The following is a 26,645-nucleotide window of genomic DNA, read 5'->3' on the forward strand; positions in this document are numbered from 1 at the left end:
AACAAAACAAACCATTTAAAATATAACAAGGTAAACGCGAGCTCACATTTTTATTAACATCTGAATGGCTTTCCAAAGTCAGGGCTTCTGGAGTGAAGTTCTTCAACTTCTGTACATAAGTATCAAAACACATTCGTTTCAATGAAGCTTCCAAAATTCATACAGAAATTAAAACAAAAACAAAATGCTGCTACTTAGAAAAAAACAACACTCCCAGGCAGCACTTTATCTCTGCACACCAGAGTAACAAAGCTGATGCCTGGATGAGAAACTGGGGCAAAGGGGGCAGCAGCTAGAAGGAAGGGTCCCATCCTTTTTCCTTAGAGCCCCAGTCTGGTTACAGCAACAAGGGAGACGCCAACAGGGGTGCTTAAGAAACGGGCTCACAGAGGCTCAGAAGGGAAGGGCCCTTCCACTGCTCTCTAGTATTGTCTAACTAAAACAGTAATCAACTTTTTAAAAATACTGTAATTTTTTTTTTTGCCTTCCCCTTTCAAATATTTACATATTGTTGAAAGCATTAAAGCTTGAGTTGCTGTCAACTCAAGGGACGATACTCCAAGGACCACAAATATTGTCCAAATGTTGAAAGCTTTCTTGGTTTGCTGACTGTGAGATCTTAGCTGGCTTCTGTGAAGGAAATCTGTACTCAATTCTGCTGTTGAAAGTATATACAAAGAAAAATTCCCAGATGGCACCAGGCTCGCCTCAGACCTATTCACATTTCTCTTTTAAAAGAATTGTGCAGGCAGAGATAGTAAGCAGAAAGAAGACAGGCCTATACAAATTTTAAAGGAAGCAGACAATTAATGAAGTGAAACTAATGTACAAGTTGCATCTTTTGGGGATGCATTATTTATAAAATGTTAGGGCCAGGATCCGTTTATAAGACAACAATTTGTTTTCTCAGCAGCCAACCCTCTACTTTGGTTTTGGCCCCTTTTGTTCCATGAAATTAGGGTGGCCGCTCACTGTCTTGTGCATATCAGCAACTTCTCAATTGGTTGCTCCACTACAACCAATGCAGAACGGAAAGCAAACACCTCCATGTGCCCAGATGTTAATTGGGGTATAATCACTACGCCCAGGATAGCGCTCTTTCTACATCTTCTGAAAGCTAGCTAGGAGGTAGGATAATGCTATTATTATTAATTATTATTATTATTTGGCCTCTGAATTAAAAAATGCTTTATCCAGTTGGTCCTTCAGGCTTTAGTTGGAGCACCCCTTTTACTCCTGGCTTGATACACACAATGCTATATAGTTTAATAGCTCTATCTGTACATGTTAAATCAAGTCAGACTTGCTCCAGGTGAGTAAAAAGCTGCTAAGACCAATGTATCTATATCTCTGGAAAATGAGAGCATGACTGTTTATTCAAAGTCTAACAGTGTATTAGAATATTCACATGCAAAAGTCAAAGCTTAAATTATAGCCATTAAGTCATGTAGAGGTCTTTCTGTCTCTTACTCTTTCAACGGAGACATACAAAAGCTGAGCGACTTTTGTGAAAATATTAATTTGCTAAAATAGTTGACATGATAAAGGATACATGTAAATGTAAAAATGGACAGGTTTTAAAAAGCTGGCTCCTAAGATTGTGTCACATTTTAATAAGATCTGAATTGAGCTTATGTTCATCAGTCAATGAACAGGGACACACACACACACCCGGCACCTCCTGACACCGAGCAGAGTGCAGAGCTGGGTTCTGTGAACACGAGGCACTTGCCCGCATCCTGGCTCCTACTTCATAATTGAATGGTGACAGTAAGGCAAAGACCACTTTCCGAAAAATGTTTAGATACAAAATAATGTAAACGAATAAGTTATATTTGAAATCCCAGTATAACAAAAGCAAGGAGATGGACACTTTATACATCAGGCTCTCTTTAAAACAGAATTGTGCACAAACTGAAGATTTCAATAAACCCCCAGAATTCACACAGTTTTGGCGTGTCTTTTTTCTCTCATATAACTTCTTTCATGTACATTTAAGTCATATTAGGAATGCAAACTAGACTGCATACTACTTCAGTGGAAAAAAAAAGTTTGATATTGTGCAATTTCCTGCCGCTATACTAAAAGTGGCAGAAATCCCTGCATTAGTTGTGTTTCAAACATGGATCTTAAGAAACACATCTCAAAAGAGGAAAAGAAGGCAAAAGTTGGCAGATATCCAGCATCTAGTATCTCCTGTGTGTTTTTAAAAAAAAGCGTGAACAACAAAGTTTCATGATTAAAAATAAATACTGTTTGACTTTTGCACTGACTTGATTGGATAGATTTTTTTTTAAGTAAACAAAGGATTTTACAATGCTCCATACAGCCTCAAAGCCACAGGTGTTCTATTCCAGAGTCCTTCTGTCTCTCACTGTGTTTCAAAACCTGCCATCCGATATCCAGTTTGACTAGTTAGAACACTTCCATTTTGCCCCTGGGGTGGTGGAGGGGGGGGCGGAGGAGGGGGTGGTACACCATAATTTGCACCCATCCATGCTGCAGATGACTGTGTCTGACTGAATGGAAGAGGAAATGAGGTTAGATAAAGCTTGCATTGTAATAGGAAGACAAAAGCAAGCAATCATGTTGAGTATTTCTTGTATGTTTTCCGTAACATCGGAAGCCTGGGATCACAACATTCTTATCAACCAGTGCCTTAAGTAACTACCCGTTCATATTTTCAGACTACTGTAACTATGAACTGGACATGTTTGAAGGCAACTCAGTTCATCAAATGCTCCACTGCTACTAGCTTCTAAGAGCTGTTTATTTAATCAAACTTTTGGTGAATAAAATTTATTACTATTTGGTATTCCAAGTACAACTGTGATTCACTTTACTAATTGTAACTTTACTAATGGTCTAATTTTGTAGTATGCTTCTTTTAATGCTGGTTAAATTAGTATGCTATCCCTTTTTCTGCAGCCTACAAATATATAAAAATAATTGAACTGGTGAAGACACAAATGCTGTTTTTCAAACAAGCACATAATAGTAATCTATGAACATGTTAAAAATGAAAAAAATAGTGCTCTAACTAACTGTGTGTGCTTTCGTTTTCATTGCTGTCAGGAAGCCCTGGCAAACTCCCAACACTTACCCGAATCCCTGGTTCCATGCCTGCCCATACATTCCATATGCAGGGACTTGCCAGCCATTAGGCATGTACTGGCCGATCTGCTGGGCGTTTCCATACCACTGGCCCCACTGCCCATAAGGTGGTGGATAGCCCACTTGATTCTGCTGAAAACGATGGTCGAAAGTTAGCATGTCACCAAGGCAAAATCGCTTTGCAAATTCATGCCTAATAAAGTACCGTATTTTTCAGAGTATAAGACGCACCAAGGTTTTGAAGAGGCAATTTTTTAAAAAAAGTAGGTAGGTAGATAAAGGGATAGGGAGAGAGAGAAATAGAGATAGAGAGATAGAGAAATACAGTAGATAGGGAGAGTGAGTAGGTAGGTAGGTAGAGGGATAGAAAGAGAGAGAAATAGAGTAGGTAAGTAGGGAGAGAGTAGGTAGGTAGGTAGATATTTCCACGTGTATTTATCCATGTGCTGGAGAAGGAAATCGCTGACAAACTTAAGACTTTGTTTCTGCTGGGACAGCACTTGATCAATGTAATTCTCATCAGTTAAAGAGCTTTCCAAAAGGGGGAAAAAGTTTTTGCACTCTGCAAACCTCTGAAAACGGCCTCTCTTTTTTCCCAAATAAAAGGCATGAATAGCCTTGGGGGGGTTTGCAGAATGCTCGGGGAGGGGGGCAAAAAACGACTGTTTTTTCACAAAAATGGGCTTTTGTCAAAAATAATTGCATGCATAGCCTTATGGAGGCTTATAGAGTGCTGCTGGGGGGGGGGGCAAAAAAGCCCATTTTTTGCTCATTTCTGCCCTCCCCAGTGCCCAGGAGTTCTCTGAAAGCCTCCATAAGGCTATGCACAGCCATTTTGGTTAAAGGGGCAGGGCTTTGGGAGGCAAAAAATGCTGTATAAGACGCACCCAGATTTTCAGCCTTTTTTGAGGAAAAAGGGTGCATCTTCTGAAAAATATGGTACATGGAAATCATTTTACTTCATATTGGAACTTGGATGATTTCTTCACTATGACACATATTATAGCTAATTTCTACCCACCTTCCAACTATGATCACCAGACTATAAATAAAACAGCAAAGAAAAGGGATGGGGAATCCATCTTGAGGAAATATCTGCATAGTAATTTTGGGAATGCTTTTCAACGGAACAAGTAGCAACAGCAAAGGACTCTTACCTGTTGAATCGGGTTGATCATGTCTGGTGTCTCTTTGCCCCAATAGCATTTCACCACATGTCCTTCTATTGTGGTGCCATTGACTGAAACAATTGCATGTGCAGCACTTTCATGAGAATTGAACCTGTAAAGCAAGTACAAGGGAGAAAATAAACATAATCACCCTCATTAATGAGACAGCAAATAAAAGACGATGCAACAATTCTCTATTAATAGGAAGATGCACGTGCTGTCCACACGGAAGAGGACAATGCTGGGAAAGTCACATTTTGAGGACAAGTTGAAAGACAGAATCTAAAGCCAAATGCTTTGCTGACCCTGTGCTGGAGGTCAGATGACATCCTAAGTGACACAATTTAATTTAATTTATTAGATTTATAGGCCGCCCAATCCCGGAGGACTCCGGGCGGCTTACACAGAACAAGAAAAGAAAAACAAACAAAATAAAAATAAAGATTAAAATTGGGGGTAGCTGATTCCACAGGGTCGGAGCGGCCACACAGAAGGCCCTCCTCCGAAGCCCCGCCAGCTGACACTGTCCGGCTGATGGCATCCTAAGGAGGCCCACCCTGTGGGATCTTATCGGCCGTTGGGTGGTATGCGGCAGTAGGCGGTCTCGCAAATACGTTGGTCCTGAGCCATGTAGGGCTTTAAAGGTAATGACCAACACCTTGAATTGCGTTCGGAGACCAATTGGCAGCCAGTGCAGCTTGCGGAGGATAGGTGTAATATGGGTGTATCTCGGTAAACCCAATATCACTCGCATGACTGCATTCTGGACTAGCTGTAGTCTCCGAACGCTTTTCAGGGGGTAGCCCCATGTAGAGCGCATTGCAATAATCCAGCCTTGAGGTGACAAGGGCGTGAGCGACTGTTTGAAGTGCACCCCGATCCAAGTAGGGCCGCAATTGATGTACCAGGCGAACCTGGGCAAAGGCCCCCCTGGTCACAGCCAACAAGTGGTGTTCCAGTGTCAGCTGTGGATCCAGGAGGACCCCCAAATTGCGGGCCCTCTCTGAGGGGTGTAAGTTTTCACCCCCCAGGATCAAGAATGGACTGTCTGAACTGTCCTTCGGGGGCAGCATCCATAGCCCCTTGGTATTGTCGGGAATGAGTACGAGTTTGTTTACCCCCATCCAGATCCTGGCAGCTCCCAGGCATCGGCACATCACGTCCGCCGCTACACTGAGCTGGCACGGGGCAGATAGATACAGCTGTGTATCATCTGCGTATTGATGGTACTTTATCCCGTACCGTCGTATGATCTCACCCAGCGGTTTCATGTAGATGTTGAATAGGAGGGGGGACAGGACCGAACCCCACAATTGAGGGGCCTGGGGGTCGACCTCTGTCCCCCAACCAACACCGACTGCGACCTACCAGAGAGGTAGGAGGAGAACCACCGTAGAACGGTGCCTCTCACTCCCACCTCCTCCAGACGTCGCAGAAGGATACCATGGTCGATGGTATCGAAAGCCGCTGAGAGGTCAAGAAGCACCAGAATAGAGGAGTGCCCTATATCCCTAGCCCGCCAGAGATCATCGGTCAGAGCGACCAAAGCGGATTCTGTGCTGTACCCAGGCCTGAAACCAGACTGAAAGGAATCCAGATAATCCGCTTAATTCAAGGTCCGTTGGAGCTGAAGTGCCACCACCTTCTCAACAACCTTCCCCAAAAAAGGGAGGTTGGAGACCGGACGGTAGTTTTTCAGGACGGTTGGATCCAGGGAAGGCTTCTTGAGGAGGGGCCTCACCATCGCTTCCTTTAATGGTTGCGGGAAAGACCCCTCCTGCAAAGAAGTGCTGGTGATTGCCTGGAGCCAGCCGCGTGTCACCTCCCTGCTGGTCGAAACCAGCCACGAGGGGCACGGGTCCAGTAAACAGGTGGAGGCGCTCATCGCTCCCATGGCCTTGTCCACTTTCTCAGGGGTGACAAAATCGAACTCATCCCAGGAAAACCGACTTGGACTTGCCCTCGGCACCTCAGCTGGTATTGCCCAAGCAGAGTCTAGGTCTGTCCGAAACTGAGTGATTTTGTCCGACAGAAACTGAACAAATTCCTCAGCTCTTCCCTGCAGGAGTTCCCCCACCCCCTCGCCTTTCAGGAGGGAGCGGGTCACCCTGAACAGGGCGGCTGGGCGAGATTCCGCAAACGCAATAAGAGTGGAAAAATGAGTGCATTTTGCTGCCCGTATCGCCACTAAATAAGTCCTAATAAAGGCTCTTAGCAGTATTCAATCAGATTCAGAGTTACTAGACCTCCAACGTCGCTCTAGGCATCTCTTTTGGCGCTTCATCTCCCGGAGTTCCTCAGTAAACCAAGGTGCCCTCCTGGATCCACTGCTGTGGAGAGGCCTCAAAGGCGCAATCCGATCTAATGCCTCAGTCGCCGCAGCATTCCAAGCAGCGACTAAGGATTCGGTCGAGTTGCGGGCAAGGGAGTCAGGTATCTCTCAAAGCTTCCTCTGAAATCCCATAGGGTCCATCAGGCGCCTGGGGCAGAACCACTTAATCGGCTCCACCTCCCTGCAGTGGGGGAGTAGTGTCCTGAAATCAAGCCTCAGCGAGGAATAATCTGACCATGACAAGGGCGAGATCTCTATTCCCCTTAATTCCAGATCACGTCTCCACTGCCCCGAGATACAAGGTGGAGTGTGTGTCCCGCTCTATGAGTTGGGCCCTGAACTATTTGGGTCAAGTCCATGGTTGTCATGGAGACCATGGACTCCTGCGCTCCTTCAGAGTGTTTGCCAAGAGACGGTAGATTAAAGTCCCCCAGCACCATTAGTCTGGGGAACTCCACTGCCAACCTGGCTACTGACTCCAGCAGCGCAGGCAGGGCTGTTGTGACGCAGCTGGGAGGTAGGTACATCAAGAACAAGCCCACTTGACCCCCTAGGTCCAACTTCAAGAGAAGGGACTCACACCCCGCAATCTCCGGGGCAGGGATCCTGCGAGAAACTAATGACTCCCGGACAACCATTGCTACTCCCCCACCCCTTACCTGGTGTCGTGGTTGGTGAAGCACCCAAAACCCATCTGGGCACATTTCTGAGAGGGGGACTCCTCCCTCTTGGTCCAGCCAGGTTTCAGTTATACATGCCAGGTCTGCCCCCTCGTCTAATATCAAGTCCTGGACGAGGGGAGCCTTATTCACAACAGACCTGGCATTTAGCAACAGCAACCTGAGACCAGGGTCCTGAACTCCTCTGCCACCAGGTTCTTGAGGTGAACCTGAAGGGCCGGAACAAGGAATCGCTAAAATGTAGCGAGTCCTTCTTCCCTGGTAATGGCTAGCCCTACGGCTCCCGTCATATCTGCCCCTCCCAGTCATGACCGAAATGCTCCGACCCTCTTCCCCACCCGAAGACCCCCCCCCTCCCATGGCCCCCATTCTTCCCGGCAGGCCACACACAGCATTCACTCTAGGGCGAGGGGTGGACCCGGGCCCCCATCCACTTCTGCTTCTGCACTCAGTGAAGGGGGCTCCAGGTCGCACCCCCAGTCCCATCACTTTCACTCAACAGGCATTTCCACACAAACACACCCCACAATAATCGTTAAAATACAGAACAATAAAAATAAATAAATAAATAATTTAAAAGTGGGCGCATTCATTCTCACAATCATACTATCATACACTCAACACACAAGTTAAAACGCAGATTCTTAGGTCAGCGCAAATTGGGGGGGGGCAACTCCTCACTCTTCCCCCACGCAGTCTGGGAAAAGATGGTAAAGTCTGAGGGGACTGGAAAGGCTGGTGCTGGTTGAAAGGAGCAAGTTCCCAGTCTCTTTGACCCTGTCCTCCCGGGGCGGCGACGAAAGAAGGGCGCACACTGATCGAAACGACCAGTGGCAACGATGTCCAAACCAACGCCACAGTGAAGAAGAAGAGGAGGGAGGGAGGGGGAGCTGCATCCAAGATGGAATGGCGGCAGCAGAAAGGCCAGCCGCCCAGCCCCAGGTCACACCAACGCAGGCTTCTGCAGCTCCAAGGCTCGATGGGCAGCAGGGCAGGCATAGCGGCATGATCCAGCCCCCCCCCCAAGCGGCAAAGCCGGGCCGGTGGCGTTGGGCCGGCAGTTGCGGTGGCCAGGTGGGCAAAACAGCGGCAAGTTGGCTGCCCCCTAAGACAGCAGGGGCAGGTCGACGGCTGGAGCGAATGAAACATCGGTCGGCAGGTCGGTGGTCTCCTCCGAGCTGCAGGCCAAGAAGCAGCGGCTCAAACAAATAGAGCGGCGGCTGCAGCGACTGGAGCAGGCAGGGCGGTGGTAGGTTGGCAGCCGCCCCAACGGCAGCTACGATGACCAAAACAGACCAAAGCAGATGGAACGGTGGCTGGAGAGAGATGGAACAGCGACAGATGGGACAGCGATGAACCGGTGGTTCCTCCGACACGACAAAGCCAGGTCGGTGCCCCAAATGGCAGTCGCGACGACTAGAGCCGGTAAGATGGCGACCGGAGCTGGTGGGATAGTTGCAGGATCGGTAGCGTTTTCTGAGAACAGCTCTTCCAGAAGCAATATTTTCCCCCATGAGCTGCCTCACCGAATCCCCTCTATTTTGTTCTGCGAGACCGGACTCTCGGAGCCGTCCAGGCCGGCTTCTCTTCCCGGCTTGTCTCTGCCTGGGAACTGACAGCATTTTTCTAAATGTCAATGAGTCTTGGTTTTTCCTGCCAAACTTGTATAAGAATCAAAACAATAAGATCTGCTTTCTTTTTGAGACATTAAGTCAGCGTAGCCAATTGTTACAATAAACAATTGCAGAAGGAACATCTCTCGTCGTTCTGCCTCCCTGATCTCCCAGTAGCAAATCCGGGAACCTGTATCTTGGAGGAAGGGGAGGAACCTCATTCTCCAGGTCTACCATCCGCAGCCAACCGGCCAGCGTCTCCAGATGCACGCGCAGGTCTCTCCGCCTGCCGGGATCGGCAACAAAGGCTTGCCTGCCACCGTCCTCTCTGGCCATCCTTCCCTGGCCATGCAAATGTCGTTTGGAGCTGCCGCTGAGAGCTCGGCCAATCCGGCAGAACGTAAGTCTGAAGAATACTCAGTCACACAGCATCATGACAAAAATACTTGTTTTATTTTATTTAATCCTTCCGATGCTCTGATTTTAACAGCTATAACATCTAGATCAAATGCAAAAGACTCACTACTCAGAGGAATGGAACCAGAAATTTGTAGACCGGACAACCTATCAAGGGGGTCATGTGGTCTCGAAAGAGCAAAGTATGTTTGACAGAAATTTCCGGACAGTGACATCATTGGGACAGCTCGCCTTCAGAAGTTTTGTGTGGGTGCTCAATCACTGGAGGTTTTTAAGAAAGGCCTGGGCAGTTATTTGACTGTAACGGTATATGGTCGCCTGCTTGAGCAGGGGGTTGGACTAGAAGACCTCTAGGTTTCCCTAATCTCTGTTATTCTATGAGACTTCTAAAATACTGAATACAGTACTTTAAGTAGAAAATACAGCAGACTTATTTTAACAAGTATCTGGTGTCACAGTGAGCTTTTAGATTAATATGGACTCTTGGAAAGCCTTTTTATCTGAAAGAAAATGTCTGCACTTCACTTTTCCAGCTCAGTATCAAGATATCTCCTTTTCTTTCTCAAACCTTTTCAGGGTTTGCTTTCCTTCCTCTTCTTTCTCTTCGTAGTTTTGTAGACAGATATAGGCTAAGATGGAAATATTCAAGATTGATGTTCCTCAACCTCAGAACTTTTAAGATTTGTGGACATCCAAGATACTGGATGGGGATGTTTGGGAGCTGATGTCCACATGTTATAAAGTTACTGACGTTGTGAAACATCAATCTAGAATAAGGAGGTGGTAGATCAAGCTTAATTGGTGACCCAAGTGACTTAATTGGATGTAAGAATAGAATAAAATAGAGAGTTGTTTCTACGACTGGGTGAAGAAAGAGATCTGCTTTTCCAAAGGCAACATCACCCCTTTTGCTGAAACAAGGGAACCACAGCATTTGCCTTGATGGAGCCATCAAGGTGGTCCAGGGCTCTTTCCAGCCAACTCCTTCATACTGGTCAAAGTGCTTATAGTGCTTGCCAAAGCCTCCGCTCAGCTGCGTTTTTCAAATGTGAATGAAACTTTGTACTAAAAATATTTTACACACAGGAACATATACCTCTGTTTCTCTACAAATCACTTATGAATGTGAATTTGCATATTAGTTGAAGTCTAGCTGGAGGTTTTATAAAACTTCTGAAAACACAAATAGGGTGTGCAAGAGAAATGTTTTCATACCGTACAAAGGAGTACCCTTTATCTGGAAAGACTCGAATTTCCATTATCTGCCCAAATGGAGAAAATGTCTGGCGCATTAGCTGTTCTGCAAACAAGAAGATCAAAAAGATTTCAGAATGTGCACCTCAACTGTCTTCCACAAGGTCACTCTAAACTGATGGCATATCCTACCTGTCAGACCTGAAGTTACGCCACCGCAATACACAGTGCAGTTGCTTGGACTGGACTGATTTACAACATCATCGTAGGAGAGTTGTTTGGCATTTGCTATATAAAAAAACCACAAAGGTGTTTTGCAATAAAACAAAAATTGTCTAAAATATTGGCTATAATGAAACACAAGAAATGACATTTGGAAAACTATTTTCCAAAACTATCCCTTTCTATCATAAGGATTTTCTTTTTGTTGCTGTTCAGTCGCTGAGTCATGTCCGACTCTTCGCAACTCCATGGACCACAGCATGCCAGCCCCCCACCCCACTTTGCACAAATATGCATCGATGCCCCTCTCTAAGCCTCTCCTCCTCTGCCCTCCTCCTCTCCTTGCCTTCAGTCTCCCGCACTCCCAAGGTCTTTTCCAATGAGTACCCTCTTCTCATTTAGTCGTCAAAATATTTGAGCTTCAATCTCTGCCCTTCCAAAGGGCAGTTGGGGTTTGATTTCCTTTTATAATTAACTGTAAATGACATTAATTTCAATCTCTGAAATATTTAGTTCACAATGTAAGAGTGGTAAGAATTCAAGGCCTATTCTGAAAATGTAGAGAATTAAATTGCTCAGCCCCAGCAACAGCCCATTAATCAGATACCATTATCCTTAGCGAAGGAAAGTCCCTTTGGATTCAGAAAAGCTTCTTTCTTATAGCTGGAAATGTCTGGTTTATTTTGAAGGCTACTCACATTCGTATGTACTCTTTGGAGCTGGAGGTTTGCGTGTTGCCCAATTAGTCCTGATTTGTCTTCCACCAAGCCACTGTCCCCCCATTTGTTGAATTGCATTTTCTGCATCCTATCCAGGTCCAGAAATATATACATATTTAAAAACCCTTCGAAGAATGCTAAATCATAGATGATTCTTTGTCATAAACATTTATTATTGTATCACATCTAAGGAATAAAAGGAATAAAATCACTCTGATTTACAAAAGGCTTATTTGTAGCTCACCATACTTGTCTACATTTCCAATGTATTTCAAGAATTGTATCTTAAAAGAATCATTTATTAACAAATGAAGACTGAAAGATTATGCTTCTTTTCAGAAAAGAGCAGTATCTATCTTGAAAGAAATGTTCATGTACAAGCATTATGAAGTGAAATTCCACAAATTGCAGGCAATTTCACTTTCATTGTGTTAGTTGAAGACAAGATTGATCATTATTCCAAAACCCAACAAAGGTAAGTGTTGCAGTTGCCCTGCTGTTCTTGCATCCAGATCATCCCTCCCTCCCATGTATCTATAAAAAGGTATATATAAAATCTAAAAACTGTAAGAGGGGCAAGAGATTAAAGGGAGGACTTTCAAGACCCCAGCCAGCCCCACAGTTACAGTTCTTATTCTGCTACATTTCTGGTTAATTATTTTAATTATTTACTTTTGATTATGGGGGTTTGTCTTTTTCGTTTTAACTCATATGCGGCCCGATATCTATGTAAGTGAGACGGGCAACTATATAAATTGAAATAAATTTTAAAGGCTATTTAAAAAAATAATAAGGGAAAGAGGGATAACATGCAAGATAGGTAACTTGGGCTCGGTCTGCTTGCTTGCTTGATTTATATTTCCTATTTCTAAACTGCCCATCTTCCCCAGAGAGGTTTTCTGGGTATGATCAATACAATCAATACACAAACAATGTATAAAATCAACATTAACATTAATTTAAGATTAAAAATTATAAAAACGTAACGTTTCAAAAAGGTAAAAAATTCAAGATGGACATTTAGCATTAGTTAATATGGGGGTGGGGTCGGGGGTTGTTTATTTCTCTTGGGGCCAGGCAGCCCGACAGTTGGGTGGTCTCCTGTGCCCCCCAAAGCCCCTTTGTGGAAGGCCAGGAGATTGAAGGCTTTCCTCAGCTCTTGGGGCCAGAGGTCCCATAATGCGTGGGCAGCGGCAGAGAATGTCCTCTTCCTAGACCCAGAATCCTTTGACTGCAGCATGCCTCCCCTGCCTGACCAGGTGGGACAAGCCAATGTGATGGGGAGAACCTGGTTCCATAGGTAACCTCACCCCAGCCATGTAGGGCTTTATAGGACCCAGCCAACACTTTGAACTGGACACGGAAGCAAACTGGCACCCAGTGCAGCTCACAGAGCTGAGTGTTACATGCACCCTTCTTTGGGCCCCTAAAATTACCTATGGGGCCACATTGCGTGCCTGTAGAAGCTTCTGGATACTCTTAAAGGGTAGCTCCATTCAGAATGCATCGCAATGACCCAAACGGGATGACAAAGGCATGAGTGATGGAGTCTCCCTATTCAGGAAAGGGCATAACATATGAGCAAATATTGTCTAACCAAACGTGGGCAAACTTATGTTAGACCTGCTTGAGGTGACTTAGATTTGCACCAATCAAGTGACACCTGCGAAAGCCAGAGCCGGATTTTGGGCAACTGGCAAGGGGCTGCAAAGGGAAGTGTCATGTCGCTTCCCAAAGCAGCTTTGAGGGAGCACTTTGCTCAAGCCACATTGCCAATAGCCCATCAGTCAGAATGGTGGTAAACAGGTGGGGGGGGGAATGGCCTTTCATGCACATACATACATGGCAAGGGGCAAATGACTCTGAGTCCCTTCCCTGGCTTATTTTGCCCAAGCCATATCCTTCATCCTTTATTCTTTCTTGGGGAACTCAGTTCAAGAACTGAAACTGCCTAAGAAGGAGCCATTAGAACACTGTAAGCAAACATCCCTTTTGCCTGAAGATGCCTACTTTTTCTTTATAAATGGTGTAAAGCTTTACGTACATCTCCCCCAAATCTCCTCTGTTCTCCACATGCAGAGTTTCCTGCAGTCTCTGTCTCAGCCTCACTGAGAACACCATTCCCAAAATGGAGCATAAACAAACACTAAGTTGAAATCTTGCTCAGGTTTATACTAGAGTGAGATCAGAAGAGAATCTGCATTTCTGCTTCAGGGGGTGAATGAATTAGGGTGGTGACAATGAAATGTTATAGTCTTGTGAAATTAGAGCAAGTGGAAAGCTATGATGCCGGACCTTTACTGCTAAGAAACCACATAGTACATCTGGACTGTTAATTATTGTGAATCATCTTGTCAGGTTCTGGATTATTAGTAACACGGTGTAGTTTACTGCCACAAGAGGTCTGAAATAGAGCAAATCTAACTATTTCAGCATTTTCATTGTTGCACATTATTGCACAACCAGCTTCACCAAGATACCTTTCGTAATAGTTGCTAGATATGTTTGACCAGTTGTGTATTGGGTGTAAAACCATCAATCAAAACGCAGGAACTCACCCATTTATTGAAGAAAGAAACAAAGCCATATCCTTTTGATTTTCCTGTTGCCATGTCCTTAACAACTCGGGCATCCCTGGAAAGGAAAGAGAAAGCCAGTTAAGCATCAACTGAACAGAATCCAAGTCAAAAATGTCTCACACGCAGCTCATTTCTCATGTTTTCCTTTAATAAAATGAACTTCTTAAATGCACCAGCAATATACAGTCAAAGCAATTTTCCCTTTTACTAAAGTCTTATCACGATAGCAAAAATTAAACTTAATTCTGTAAACATGCAAAATCAATAGTTTTAAAAACAACTATTTTACAGTGGTTGGTTCACAGTTCAATGCTCTTATATACTATTAAAAACACTACGCATGGTCAAAGCAGCTATTCAAAGGAATAACTGAGGGCATGTAGTTGGCTAGCATATTAGCAACAGGCTCTCTTGAACCATGCAATTTATAAACTTACTATTGGCCAACACATTCTACCTACTTATTAGAAATAGAAAATAGAAAAAATGAAAAAATAGGAATTAAAAGGCATACGTCGCCTGTTAACTGAATTCTTTAATTTTCTCAGGTCAATTCGTTACCCCCTTTTTGGACTTGGGCAGCTGTAAATTTTGAGAAATTGACATTTTCAGAAATGGTTGCATTATGGAAGAAAATAAACACTAACATGTTTTTTAAACTATACACTATTAAATAATTTTTAAAAACTGCATTCGTAATTAACAATCATACAGGACTGATTGAAAACTACAAAATATATAAAGTAAAAATTTATAAAAGTAAATAGAAAAACTACAACGTTTGTCCACTGTGAACTGTAGCTTGCAGTTAGCCATGGCAATGCTGTCCATTCTTCAGAGACATTCTGCAAAATAACCAGAGCCCTATTATTTGAGATTGAGTTAAAAAAGACAAAGACCCAGCTACAATAGCTAAACCCCACTGGCAGAAATGCCATTTTTCATTAATTAAAGGCATCTCAGATAATTTATGCATGAAGGGTGCACTATCGAGAAGGCTGAAGACACGCAGCCATCTCTACCCTCCCCAACCCACACGATTTAGGCACGACACGCACAGACACACAATCACAGAGTAAAGCCAGGGAGAAGGCCATGCAGGGTGCCCAAAAGACCCAGTCCCATACACTCAAGCTGGAAGAGGCTTCAGGTGATGCCAATCAGTCCTCCAAAGAATTTCTATAGACATTCAGTATCTACCTTCTGGTACTTAAGATACAGGAAAGAAGCTAAGGAATTGGAAAATCACTGAAACAGCCAACTAGTTATCAAGATCATTAAAGATATTACTCCATAAGAAAGAAAATAACTGAATAATCCAGCAGAAAAGGATATTTGCCTTAAACATTTAGTTATCTGAGTTAGAGCAGGGAACATTTAATTTCATAATGACATGGATGAGTCTCTGTACTTAGCACTTAACTGCCATTTTTTAAAATAAGAACCCAAACCACAAACACATAGACATGCTAGTCAAACCCTGATAGAATAAATGCATTTGTACAATTATCAATTTGTTCTAAGTATATATTAAAGTTTATATAAATACTCAATGTTTCAAATCAATACTTCTGGAACTATCAGAATATCAGAAATTATTTTCACCCAAAAATTGAAAGCTACCCCATCAAGAGAATAAAATAGGTTTTTAACGTTTTCAGTATACTAAATATGTAGCATTACAAATCAGCTATAAAAATAACAGATGGAGTACATATTCTTCTACTTCTACTTCCTGCATTAGATAAAGGAAACTTGAAAGACCACCTGCTGATTATATTTTTATTTTTAAATATGATGTTCTGTCCTTGTCACATCTCCTTCAGAGGTTAAGGAACAAGAGTTTGGGCTACTGATGTAATATAAATACACTGGCCACACTAACCCTGTGTGTGTTAGGATTAGCACCAGCATTCTGGATCACGAGCTAGTGGGGCAGAAGTTTTTCGTTTCGAGGATGGATGTGTAGAGAGTCTTTATTCTGCCCTTCCTACATCTAGGCTGGCACTAATATTGATGCAGCTGTTGAGCATCACTTAGAACAAAGCTGGCTGGGGTGGGTAACACACAGGCCTTCCCTTCAAGAGTCAACTGCAGACTTACATCACAGCATTAGCAGAACTTTTAAAGTTAACTCTTGCCTGAAGTTTACAAGTTTATCATATTTAAAACAGAGTTGTTATGATTGCAGAAATTTAAACTTAAATACTAAACATGGGCAAATTTTGAACTGGAATATGTTCTAGGCCTTCAACTGGCCAAGTCCACAAACCAAGCCATCAGCAAGTTGTATATATCTTGTGTTTATATATCCTATATATCCTGCTGTGAAAATTGAGCCATCGTGGGTTAGGAAGCCTGGTTTCTGGCATCCTGAAAATCTCAGGTCTCAAAATAGAATAAAATGATGTCCAGAATGCTGGAGAAAAATAGACTGGACACTTGAATGAGGAAGAACTTAAGGGCTGCAATTGTAGATTCACTGAATCACCTTCTTTCTATCTCAGTCTGTCTGAATCAAAATCACTATTTCCAAAAAGAGGACAGACCACTTTCGGCAGTCCTAAGGGCTACAGAGATCTCCACAAAAGTACTGTACTCTTTAAAGGCCAACAGGTGTAACTGTAGCAGTGCAGGGGGGAGGGGAGCCAATGCCCTCCCCTCCTCCATCCCATAGGCTCCCATGTGAATATGGAAGATCTAAAGAGGAACTACAACCACATGCAACTGAATAGATTTGTCTTTGTGAGAATGGCAAACCAGTGCAGCTCAAGTTATCTATGGTTAGTTCTGCCCCCTCATTCATGGAGGCCGAGGGGTGGGACTGGAGCGCACATGCCCTTCACTGACATTAGGGGTTGGTCCCTGAAAGGGCCCATGAATCGGATACTTCAACTGCAGCTGACAAACAACACATTTTATGCTGGTATTCAATGCATCATAAATATTAAAGATTGCTTTTTACTTCCATTCAATTGTGTCCAATTCTCAGTGTGTGCCTGGACATGTCGCTGCAGGTTTTTGCTAAGATATGTCAGAAGTGGTTTGCCACTGCCTCCTTTCTAGGGCTGAGAGAAGTGACTGGCTTGATGTCCAAGGCAGGACTAGATCTCATAGTTTCCTGGTTTCTAGCCTGATGTCTTAACTACTACATCAAACTAGTTTATCCTTTAAACAAAAATGGAAGTGATTTTTAGTGTATAAATCTGAGAAGAATGTTTACACATTAAACTTTTTCCTTCTGAATCCCAGCAGCCAAAATATTTTAACCAAAAGTTCTTTAGGAAAAAGACCACTAAGAATAAACTTTGGTCAAAGGCTTCCTTTTCCCCCAGGAGAAAAACTTTTTCTCAAAACATATCAGAGTATTTTAATTTTCAACACAGTATCCCTTGACACGCACTAGGATTACTGCCTAATTACAACATAAGATACTCTGCTTTTTTCAGAATAAGTAATATAGTCGCTTTTTGTGAGATGGGCGGCTATACAAATTCAATTATTAAATACATACTGTATTGTAAGAGAATTATGGTTATTCTTAACGGAATTCCATATTGTTTAAGTTTGCTTTCCATTAACATGGCTTCTTAAGTATTGTTTGTTATTTGTTGAAGTTAGGCAGTCACAATACCTGTGGCTAAATAAATATGTAAATTAAAAAGCTCTCATGATAGTAGGAAAAGGAGCACAAGCTTCAGGATCCAGGCTGTAGCTGAAGCCTCTTGTCTGGATCAACTCGTTTGGGGCAGAAGGGGAATCGCTTACAAGGGGCAGAGGAAGAACGTCACATATCTGCTGTCTGAAAAAAGGGTGGCCATGCTTATGACAGCAGCTATTTTGAGGGACTCCCAACATCCCCAAAGCCAGAAACAGACGGGGGCCTTTAAGACGAGGGAATCCTGCCGTAGCGTTTGCTGACAGCTAGGCGCAAGGCAGAGAGGGCTGCCCCAAGTCTGCCATGGGCACAGAGAGAGACCTCTCTAGGGATGGGGAAAAAACAGCCCCATTCTTCCTTTTGCTGGCCCAGGAGCACTCATAGATCCTATTTTTCTTTAATGGGACTTCATGAAGGGAAGCACTAGCAAGAGGCCTTGCAAAGGGAAGTATTCCTTAGATCTTCCGCATAGCTTTGTGGGCAAGAACAGGCAGCCTCTTATCATCCACTCAAAATGGATGGAGAAACCCTAATTAGACGTGGGGGTTGCGCATCATATGAACAACTGAACTCAGCAGGCGGCTTTTTTGCTCAGAGCAGCATCTAAGTTATTTGAGGCTCAAGTGGTCTCTTCAAGTCATTTGTACCATGCAAACCGGTGCAAGAGAGCGAACTCTCTCATCCTGCTGCCAGCAGAGACCAGCTGCTTTAGGAATGCTCTCCCCTTGGTCTCCACTTTAATCATTGCCCATGCCACAAAGGAAGAAACGAGCAAAAAGGGCAGCTTGCACCCTAATTTCATCTATACTAATGCTAACCAATTGGGCAATCTGATTTTTATTTTTTTTAAAAAATCTGCAATAAAGGGAAGATTTCCAGTCAACTGTGTAGCAGCTGAGAGGTGATTTCTCCCAGTTGACTAGAGCCTTTGTGATGGCATGCTGGTGGCCCAGAGCATTTCCCTGCACTGCGCAGGTCCAGGCAATGTGAGCAGCGTACGAGACAACTTTTTCTTGGCTTTTATCAGTCCTGAAAATAGCTAATTGTGGTTGAATTGAGGTTTAAAACAGTCAGGAATAATAAGAAGAGCAGTCTTCGAGAGGAAGAAACAAAAGACCCAGTCACCTCCCTTGGCTCTCAGGAAGTCTGCACAAGTTACAAAACGAATGAATCACTTCATGACGTTTTACATTTGGAAATCAGTTTTTCAAGCTATTGTTATTCAACCTTTGGGGAGTCCTAAAATCAGATTAAGTAAAAGGATACATTGTTACCATGTCATTCTAGCTTCAATGGACATCTGTAGCAACAGCAGCAATTCACTACACTGGATACCAATTTCTAGTTTATTTTATTTAATAGAGCACCCATTTCACAAAAAGCCAAAGTCTTGTAGGCCACATTTTCTCTGAAACCCGATGAATTTGAAAGCTGCTTTAATGAGACTATATGATACCTCAGGAGACACTCGAGAGACCTTACTTATCATGAGAATCCACTCTAGAAAGTGAACTAAATAAGTCATAGAACACAGACTTTCAAATATTGTAAAATGTACGTATCTTCTAAAATATTAAGCACAATTAGTAAAACTAACTGGATTATTTGAATACAAAACAGATGCTTCTCTTTAGAGAATACAAATTAACTTGCTAACACTCTATTCATAGCATTCAACTGAATACTTGACTGCCCCCAATATCTGACAATAAGACGTTACTTACGATATTCTTCCAAATGGTGCAAAAGCTGCTTTTATATCTTCAGTTGTAATTTCTGGGCTGAGGTCTCCAACAAAGACATGGAAGTGGTCTTTTCAAGAAAAGAGAAAAATGTACAAGTTTGCAGAGTGTTCATAGAAGTGTAGGTGATGGTAATTTTAAAAATCTTGTACTGATTTCCACACAATAGAAACTATATGAAAACTAGATTTTATTAACCTATCAGATAACAAAATACAACATTGTTTTATTATATATCCATCAGAAGACATGGCAGTACAAAAGTATAGAAAATTTACATAAAACTAACATTTATTGTTTTTATATTATCTGTAATCATAGCAGAAAATATATTACCATGAGAACTATGCTCATGTAGCTCAAAGTCAGAGCAAACAATATGCTGCATTTGTAGCTTTGTTTTGTAGTTACTAGCATTAAAAAAGCTACCACATCTACTGGTTCCGTGAGCAAGAGAGTAAAATTTACACCAACTAGTTATAGAGAACCTAAGTTACATATAGCTCAAACTTAATTCATATTTTGTGAAGAACAGTCAAAAAGATACCTTGCATTGCAACAGTTTGATGTTAAAGTATTTGACAGTTTTCTGAAAAGCCAAGAGTTTTGATTGCCCAGCCTTTACACCATGTGAATCCATGTGAATTCAAAGTATGTGAAATCCATGAGCAAGTGAACTAAGACTGAAGGCAACAGAACGGAAAGAGTAATCCCTTCATAATTTAGATTAGATCCATTTACATAAGAACTGGCGAAACACAGGTGTCATATCTAAGGAGGTTCTTCATAGTCACACAAAGCCCACTTCAATTTTCCACACCTCTAACAGGTTTCACGGCACACCTGGTGCTGCAACAGCACCGCTCTGGCAAGAATCCCTTTACATCCTCCCCAAGTTCTCAGAGCTCTCAGGCCAGGCAAGTAGAGAGGCAGCCCCGGGATGCCGAATAACAGGAGGGAAGGAAGATCCAATTGGAGGAGCAACTGGTACCTCACAAGAAATGTGAGGGTGCAGCGTGGGCAGCAGCTTCCCCTCAGAGGGGACACGCCCACTGGGGTCACAGGGCTTACAAGTCAGCAACAATCCACATCCTGATCCATCTGAGAGGAGGAGGAGGCAGAAAGCTTGCGACAACATAATCACCCCCCCCAATAGCTTCAGGCGGTTAGTGAATAGATACCCCTGAGAGATTTCATTTTATGTTTAAGAAGATACAATTACCTTGTGAACGCAGTGTGTTGACAACGGTACTACCTGATGACAAAGATTAGATTTGTTCTTAAGTTTATTAACACAAACACATTAAATAATATCTTAGGATAATGATCAAAATAATAGGGCAAATATTTGCATGATGCTTATTGCTTAACATTAAAAACACTTTTGTGCAAATAAAGAGTAATGACTCAGGATAGGAAGGGACTTACTGCTGGTATCTTTCTTCTGGCTGCTGGGGGTTGTTGCCCAGTTCACTTTGACCTCCTAGAAATAATATTTACTAGAATTATATCCAGGAAAGTTAGAACAAACATTAATATAATCTGCAGTCCTCTCAATGCTTTGACATATTATACAGTGAAACCTTGAATTAACAGATTTTTTTGGGGGGGGGGAGACAGAAGGCATTGTTCCTGAATGTCAGGGGAACTGCAAATCATATCGTTCATGGCAATTTGTCATGTGGGCTACACCATCAAATACAAATGACATAAGTCACAGCAATTAATATTACTTAACATAAATTTAACTGACGTAAATTTTGACTGATGATTTATCTACTTCAGAGGTAACAGACTTGCCCACTGCTTCTGGGAAAAATCCAGGCAAAAAAATCATCCATGAAATCCAAAGGCTGCTAACAGGTATCTCGTTACATTGAGATTTTGCAGCATTTAAAACATGACTTTGCTGTATTTAGCAATTAAGTGGTAAAAACAACAAAGACTCTTCCACAAATGAAGTTGAATAGCAAGTAACTTTAATTTCCCTTTTTATAATGTTAAGCTCTATTTTGCCATGCTACTTTATCCAAGTTTCATTTGTGAAGTCATCATGTAGTTTTAGCTCAAAATATTTTTAAGAACTCAGTTCAATTCTGCAATACACAGGGCTCAAACAGGATAAAAGTTTACCTTTAGATTTTCTTCTTTTTTAAAACATGATTTCCTCCATCTATTTAAAGCCACAGTCCTGTTCCACGTCCCCTTTAGACCTGAGAGCTTACCTTACCCATTATCTTCCGCCCATTCATTGCCGCTAAAGCTGCGGCTGCGTGACGATGCTCATAGAATTCCACAAAACAGTACGGATCATTTCCAGCTGTCTGCTTAAACAGAGAGGACAAAAAGTCATTCTTACCCTCTAGGAAGATCCTTTGTTAAGCACACCAAAATATTGACAGAGAAAGGATCGTTCTATCCCCCAAGAAAGTATTCAAAAGTAATTATTTTAGACTTCTTAAATGGATGTATTATTTTTAACAGCCAAACTGAAAGTGCAAGCCTATACATCTCTATCTGAATCACTAAACCTGATAGATATTTTTGAATAGATACACATTCCTTTTGTTTTGTACTTTGTAATCTTATTTATTTTAGTTTATTTTTACTTTAACAGGATTACAGCATTTCATGAACCTTTGCAAGTAATTTTTAGAATGAGTTTTTAATATTATTTAATATTAAACTTTACAGTATAAAACAGTAACATTATCCATTTGTTTTACTATTCTGAATGTGATTCAGTATCCTACATGTACCGCAAAGTTGATGAGATACAGGCAACAGGAAGTTGGACTTGAGTACTTGAGAGACCGTCTCCTGCCAATTAACTCCCTACGACCAATTAGATCCCACAGATTAGACCTCCTCCGGATTCCATCAGCTAGTCAGTGTAGATTGTCGACCCCCCGGGGGAGGGCCTTCTCTGTGGCTGCTCCAGCCCTCTGGAATCCCCGTGGAGATTAGGACCCCTCACCACCCTCAAGACCTGGCTGTTCCGGCAGGCCTGGGGCTGATGAGTTCCCAGCCCCACTCGAATTGTTGTGGCTGTTGAGGAGTTTTAATCTGTTTTTTGTAATTGTTCTGTCTTGTTTGTTTTTTGTATTACCCCTCCCCTATGAGTTTGTTAGCTGCCCTGAGTCCCCCCGGGAATAGGGTGGCATACAAGTTTAATAAACCATAACCAAACCATAACTTGCCAGGACTTCTCTAGATTAAAGATTCTAGTTTTATTTAGCAGTGTATGTTTATGGTAGGCACGTCTAACTTGTGGCCCATGGGCTACATGCAGTCCTGGATAGCTAGCTAATCAAAAACATTAAAAAACCAAAGCAAGCTTATTAATTATAGAGATTAACTATTTTATATATTTTACATGTGGTCCACGACAATTCCTCTTCACTCAATGCAGGCTAAGTGAGCCAAAAGGTTGGACAACCATGACTTAGGATAAAACGGGACTTTGACTGCACACCTGGCATATTGGTTAAATAAAGCAATTTATCTGGTCAATTTTTTTCTTTCTTAGTATGTGAATTTATGGGAAGAAAGTCCAACCTCCCTTGAATTCTGCTATCTAACACCAAGCAGGTACTATTAATTAAGAATATTCCTGTCCATAGGCATGAGTACACAAACACACTATAATTTTAACCGATATATAACCAAGTTCTATGCACATGAAAAATTCTTATCTGATATCAACTTACATCCATTATCATTTTGCAATTTTTGCACGGTCCAATCTGACTGAACAGCTGGAGAATTAGGGCCTCGGTGACATCTCTTGACAGATTCCCCACGTACCTGTAAAATATACACATTGAAACTTGTAAATCTTACATAACAAAAGGGTAGCAGAGGGAGCACCAGACTGTCCTCCAGCTTAGTAATTATTAAAATATCTAAGAAGGTATTTAGAAGACTGAGCTAAGGAACAAAACTACACTCTGATTTGAAAATCTGTATTGATCAAAGCCAAAATTAAAATCTAACAGCAGTAATGAAGCCTGTGCAAATAAGCACAAACAAGAGATTGGGCCACCCATTTGTTGGTCTCCTGCTCGAGCTACAGATAGTAAACTTACTAACAGACTTACAACCACAATTATGGTCCACATTTCTGCTAGTAAGCATGACAATTAAATGAATTTTGTCCTTTACAATCTTTCTCGAAGTTGCTAGATGAATAACGCTGGTGTTAAGTGAATCTGGTTTCCCCACTTGGCTTGTCAAAAGTTTGAAAAAGATGATCATGTAACCCTGAGACACTGCAACCATCATAAATATGAATTAATTGCCAAGCATCCAAAATCTGATCATGTGACCATGGGGATGCTACAGCAGTCATGTGAAAAATGGTCATACATCACTTTTTTGTGTCATAACTTCGAAAGGTCACTAAACAAATGGTTGTAAGGCGAGGACTACCTGTAGAAAACTTCTAAGACTTTTATTTCTTATATTATGCACAAAATTAGTAGTATTTTTACAAAGTATCCATATTGTATTTATCTTTCAGATATTATCTTTTTAAAATTTGGATTTCTTTTGCTCTATATTTGTAATTGCTAAGTATTAACTCTTCATCAAAGACCTGTTATTTAACTATTTTAAACTTTTTTCAAGTAAAGGACAATAGAAAAATTGTACTTGATAGCCTCTTAAATTTAACTTTTGGTTTCACAAGTTTACATTAATGTTTGCCTTATTTTTTAAGTCTTAAGAAATTATTGCACTTTATTTGCTACTTATCTATGAATTAAATACAAAATTATTCCAAGAATGAAGCTGCTCATTTCTGCATAAACATACACTGGTACTGCTGGGAACAGCTTCAGTCTTAGAGGACCAGGCTACAATTGAGATTCTGAGGGTATACTTTCTCTTACAAGCTTTCATTGGTACAATAAAGGCATATCCTATTCAAGGACAGGGAATTAGTTATTGTTTTTCATGGTTTGTGACCTGCAGATGACTCCATCAAAATATATTCAGCACGAGATTTGAAAAGCTACTCAGTGCAAAATGTACCAGCTGTTTTAAAAGCTGCTCCACAGGCTACAGATACGATTCCACACACAGTCAATACTGATTTAATGCCCTGTGGCTGGATTCTTAATACCTCCTTCTCAAATGAGTCTTGCCTGCTAAAGAAGAAACACGGAGGCTATGCTAAAAGAAGGGATAATAATCATATGTAAAAACTAAGCTCATAGGTGTGAAGTTTTATGAAGAACCTGGAAAGGTCCTTTAAAGATAGATCTTTTTTTTAGTTGTTGTTCTAAGCTCTATGTCCAATAATTGATTAAACACCAGTTTATATTTGGTATTTGTTTTAAATGATTGCATTAGAACTTTAATTTTTAAGTTATTCCTGAAATAAACAAAATGTCAAAGTGCTAATAGGTTTGACTAGCAATATGTTAAAGTCCCCTCATCTTTCAACTACAGCATTCCTTATGAATCCAGTCATTCCAGATAGCCTCAGCTTCAATCCACATAATCTCAGATAATGTAATTATTGGCCATCCTGGCTGAGAAACTGTGGGGCGTGAAAGAAAGTAATTGAGAAAACTAATTAGAAGCATAAGCTACTAAAATGCAAATGGGTCAATAAAAATATGTCAACATGAGGAAAGTTAAAGACCGAAATGTATTTTTTGTCTGAGAGCCTATGAGGGGCCCCTTCATGTTCATAGACACCAAATGTTTCCTGGGTATCAAAATAGGGTAAAAATGCTGAACATTTTTCTTTAAAACAAAATATGAATATATAACGGATCAGCATAAAAAGCAACCAAACAGAAGGTAGTATAAACTAAAACCTAGATTAGGAACTAGGATAGGCTAAGGAATTATCGACATAATTAAACCAAGGCATTTAGTACCGCAGTTTAACACTCCTGAACCTTTTTTGTGGGGGGAGGGGGTGGAGACTGGCTACAACACGTAACCCAACTCGACAGAAGGCAGAAAAGGTGGCGGCGTCTTCTGCCTTTTGCTCAGCGCCTGGCATCTCCTTCGGAAAAAGGAGGGGCTGCGCTCTCTGCAATTTCTGCGAAGCCGCCAACGAAACGCAGGGCAACCCAGCTGGCTGAAAGCGATCCCCGTCCGGCCAGAGACCTCTCTGAAACTCCCCCCACCCCTGGAGGAGAGCAGGAGTGCCGGGCATGTGCGTGGCCGCCAGAGCAGCCCAACTTCCCCCTTTCCTGGGGAGGGACCGTCATGAGGGAGGCTGGGGCCAGGAAAGAGAAGACGGAGACGGAAAGCTGGGGACAAAAGAAACGGAACCCGGTAAGCGGGACTGGAAAGTTAGACTCTTCCCCCTGGAAAGGTTTAAGGCCACAAGGGAAGATGCGCCTCAACGCCATTCCCGCTCTTCTTCCGCCCAGCCTGGTTCACCCACGAACGGAGCCCCATGCTTCCCAGCAGGCCCCGCGGCCTCCCGCTTCCCTCCTAGATGGGCCGGGGATCCTCCCTTGTGACCGCCCAGCGCAGGCTCCCCGCTCCAAACCAGCCCGTGCGGCCGGGAGAGGCGAGCCCGGAGCAGCGTCTCGGGGCGCCGGACCACCCGGGAGGCCGCGGCCCCGTTCCCCGGCGGGCATCCCGACCCGGCCTGAGAAGCCGAAGAACCGCTTGAAGGAGGCGGCCACCCGCAGCGGGAACCGAGGCCTGTCCGTCAGGCTCGCGGCGGGAAGGCGCGGGAACAACGTGGCCGGGGTCCTCCCACCGCGCGCGCGGGGCTCCCGCCAGACTCACAGGGTCTTCGGCATCTCATCTTCCATAGCGGCGGCAGCGGCGCCTTGGCCGCACCGGTCAGGCGTGGGCGACCCGCGGGCAGAGTCCGCGAGGCAAGGAGGCGGCCCTCACGTAGGCCCGACGGACAACGAACCCACCGCCCGTCCTCTCAAGATGGCGCTGCTGGGCGGAGAGGCCCGGCCGGCCGACGGAAAGGCGCCTCCGCGCACGCGCAACGTCTCCCGCCAGTGCACTCGCCCGAGGAAGCCCCGCCTTCGCAGCGGCTCACCCAATCCTGCCTCCCCTGGAGGCGTCCTTTCGGGCAGCGGATCTCGCGAGGCCTCTCCCGAACGCCTGCGCGGTACTGCTGTTTTACAGATCGCATCTCCGCTGCTGTACAAAAGCTCCGCTTGTTTCCTTTCTTGTAAAAAAGAAAAAGAAAAAATAGATTCAAGTCATCATTTG

At 43.0% G+C, this 26,645-nt stretch overlaps 1 protein-coding gene across 8 annotated transcripts; it reads right to left on the minus strand.

Moving 5' to 3' along the window:
- Positions 1-14: 14 nt before the first annotated feature.
- Positions 15-26,384, minus strand: TIA1 (TIA1 cytotoxic granule associated RNA binding protein). 8 transcript variants are annotated; one of them, XM_087705982.1, is made up of 13 exons: positions 26,202-26,384; positions 23,150-23,246; positions 21,665-21,763; positions 20,868-20,922; positions 20,662-20,694; positions 19,422-19,509; positions 14,019-14,094; positions 11,440-11,548; positions 10,712-10,807; positions 10,541-10,625; positions 4,272-4,395; positions 3,104-3,243; positions 15-2,519 (listed from the first exon to the last, which is right to left on the minus strand). In XM_087705982.1, exons 1-13 carry the CDS (start codon positions 26,225-26,227, stop codon positions 2,372-2,374), a joined length of 1,176 nt encoding a protein of 391 aa, XP_087562108.1. In that variant the 5' UTR covers positions 26,228-26,384; the 3' UTR covers positions 15-2,371. The 8 variants fall into 8 exon arrangements, with proteins under 8 accessions (XP_087562108.1, XP_087562106.1, XP_087562107.1 ...); XM_087705980.1 differs by having other exon boundaries at positions 3,104-3,246; XM_087705981.1 differs by having other exon boundaries at positions 21,665-21,766.
- Between the last annotated feature and the right edge of the window lie 261 nt (positions 26,385-26,645).

Source organism: Thamnophis sirtalis, unplaced genomic scaffold, assembly GCF_051295495.1.
Source record: "Thamnophis sirtalis isolate CommonGarterSnake01/CBP01778 unplaced genomic scaffold, rThaSir2_p1.2 scaffold_2, whole genome shotgun sequence".
NCBI classification, from domain to species: domain Eukaryota; kingdom Metazoa; phylum Chordata; class Lepidosauria; order Squamata; family Natricidae; genus Thamnophis; species Thamnophis sirtalis.

Excerpts from the sequence above, each read along its gene's own strand:
- TIA1 (XM_087705979.1), bottom strand. The coding sequence starts at position 26,227 with ATGGAAGATGAGATGCCGAAGACCCT. Across the intron at positions 20,923-21,664 it reads GGCGGAAGATAATGGGTAAG|GAGGTCAAAGTGAACTGGGC; the intron begins GTAAGCTCTCAG and ends TATTATTTCTAG. Across the intron at positions 20,695-20,867 it reads CCAGAAGAAAGATACCAGCA|GTAGTACCGTTGTCAACACA; the intron begins GTAAGTCCCTTC and ends CTTTGTCATCAG.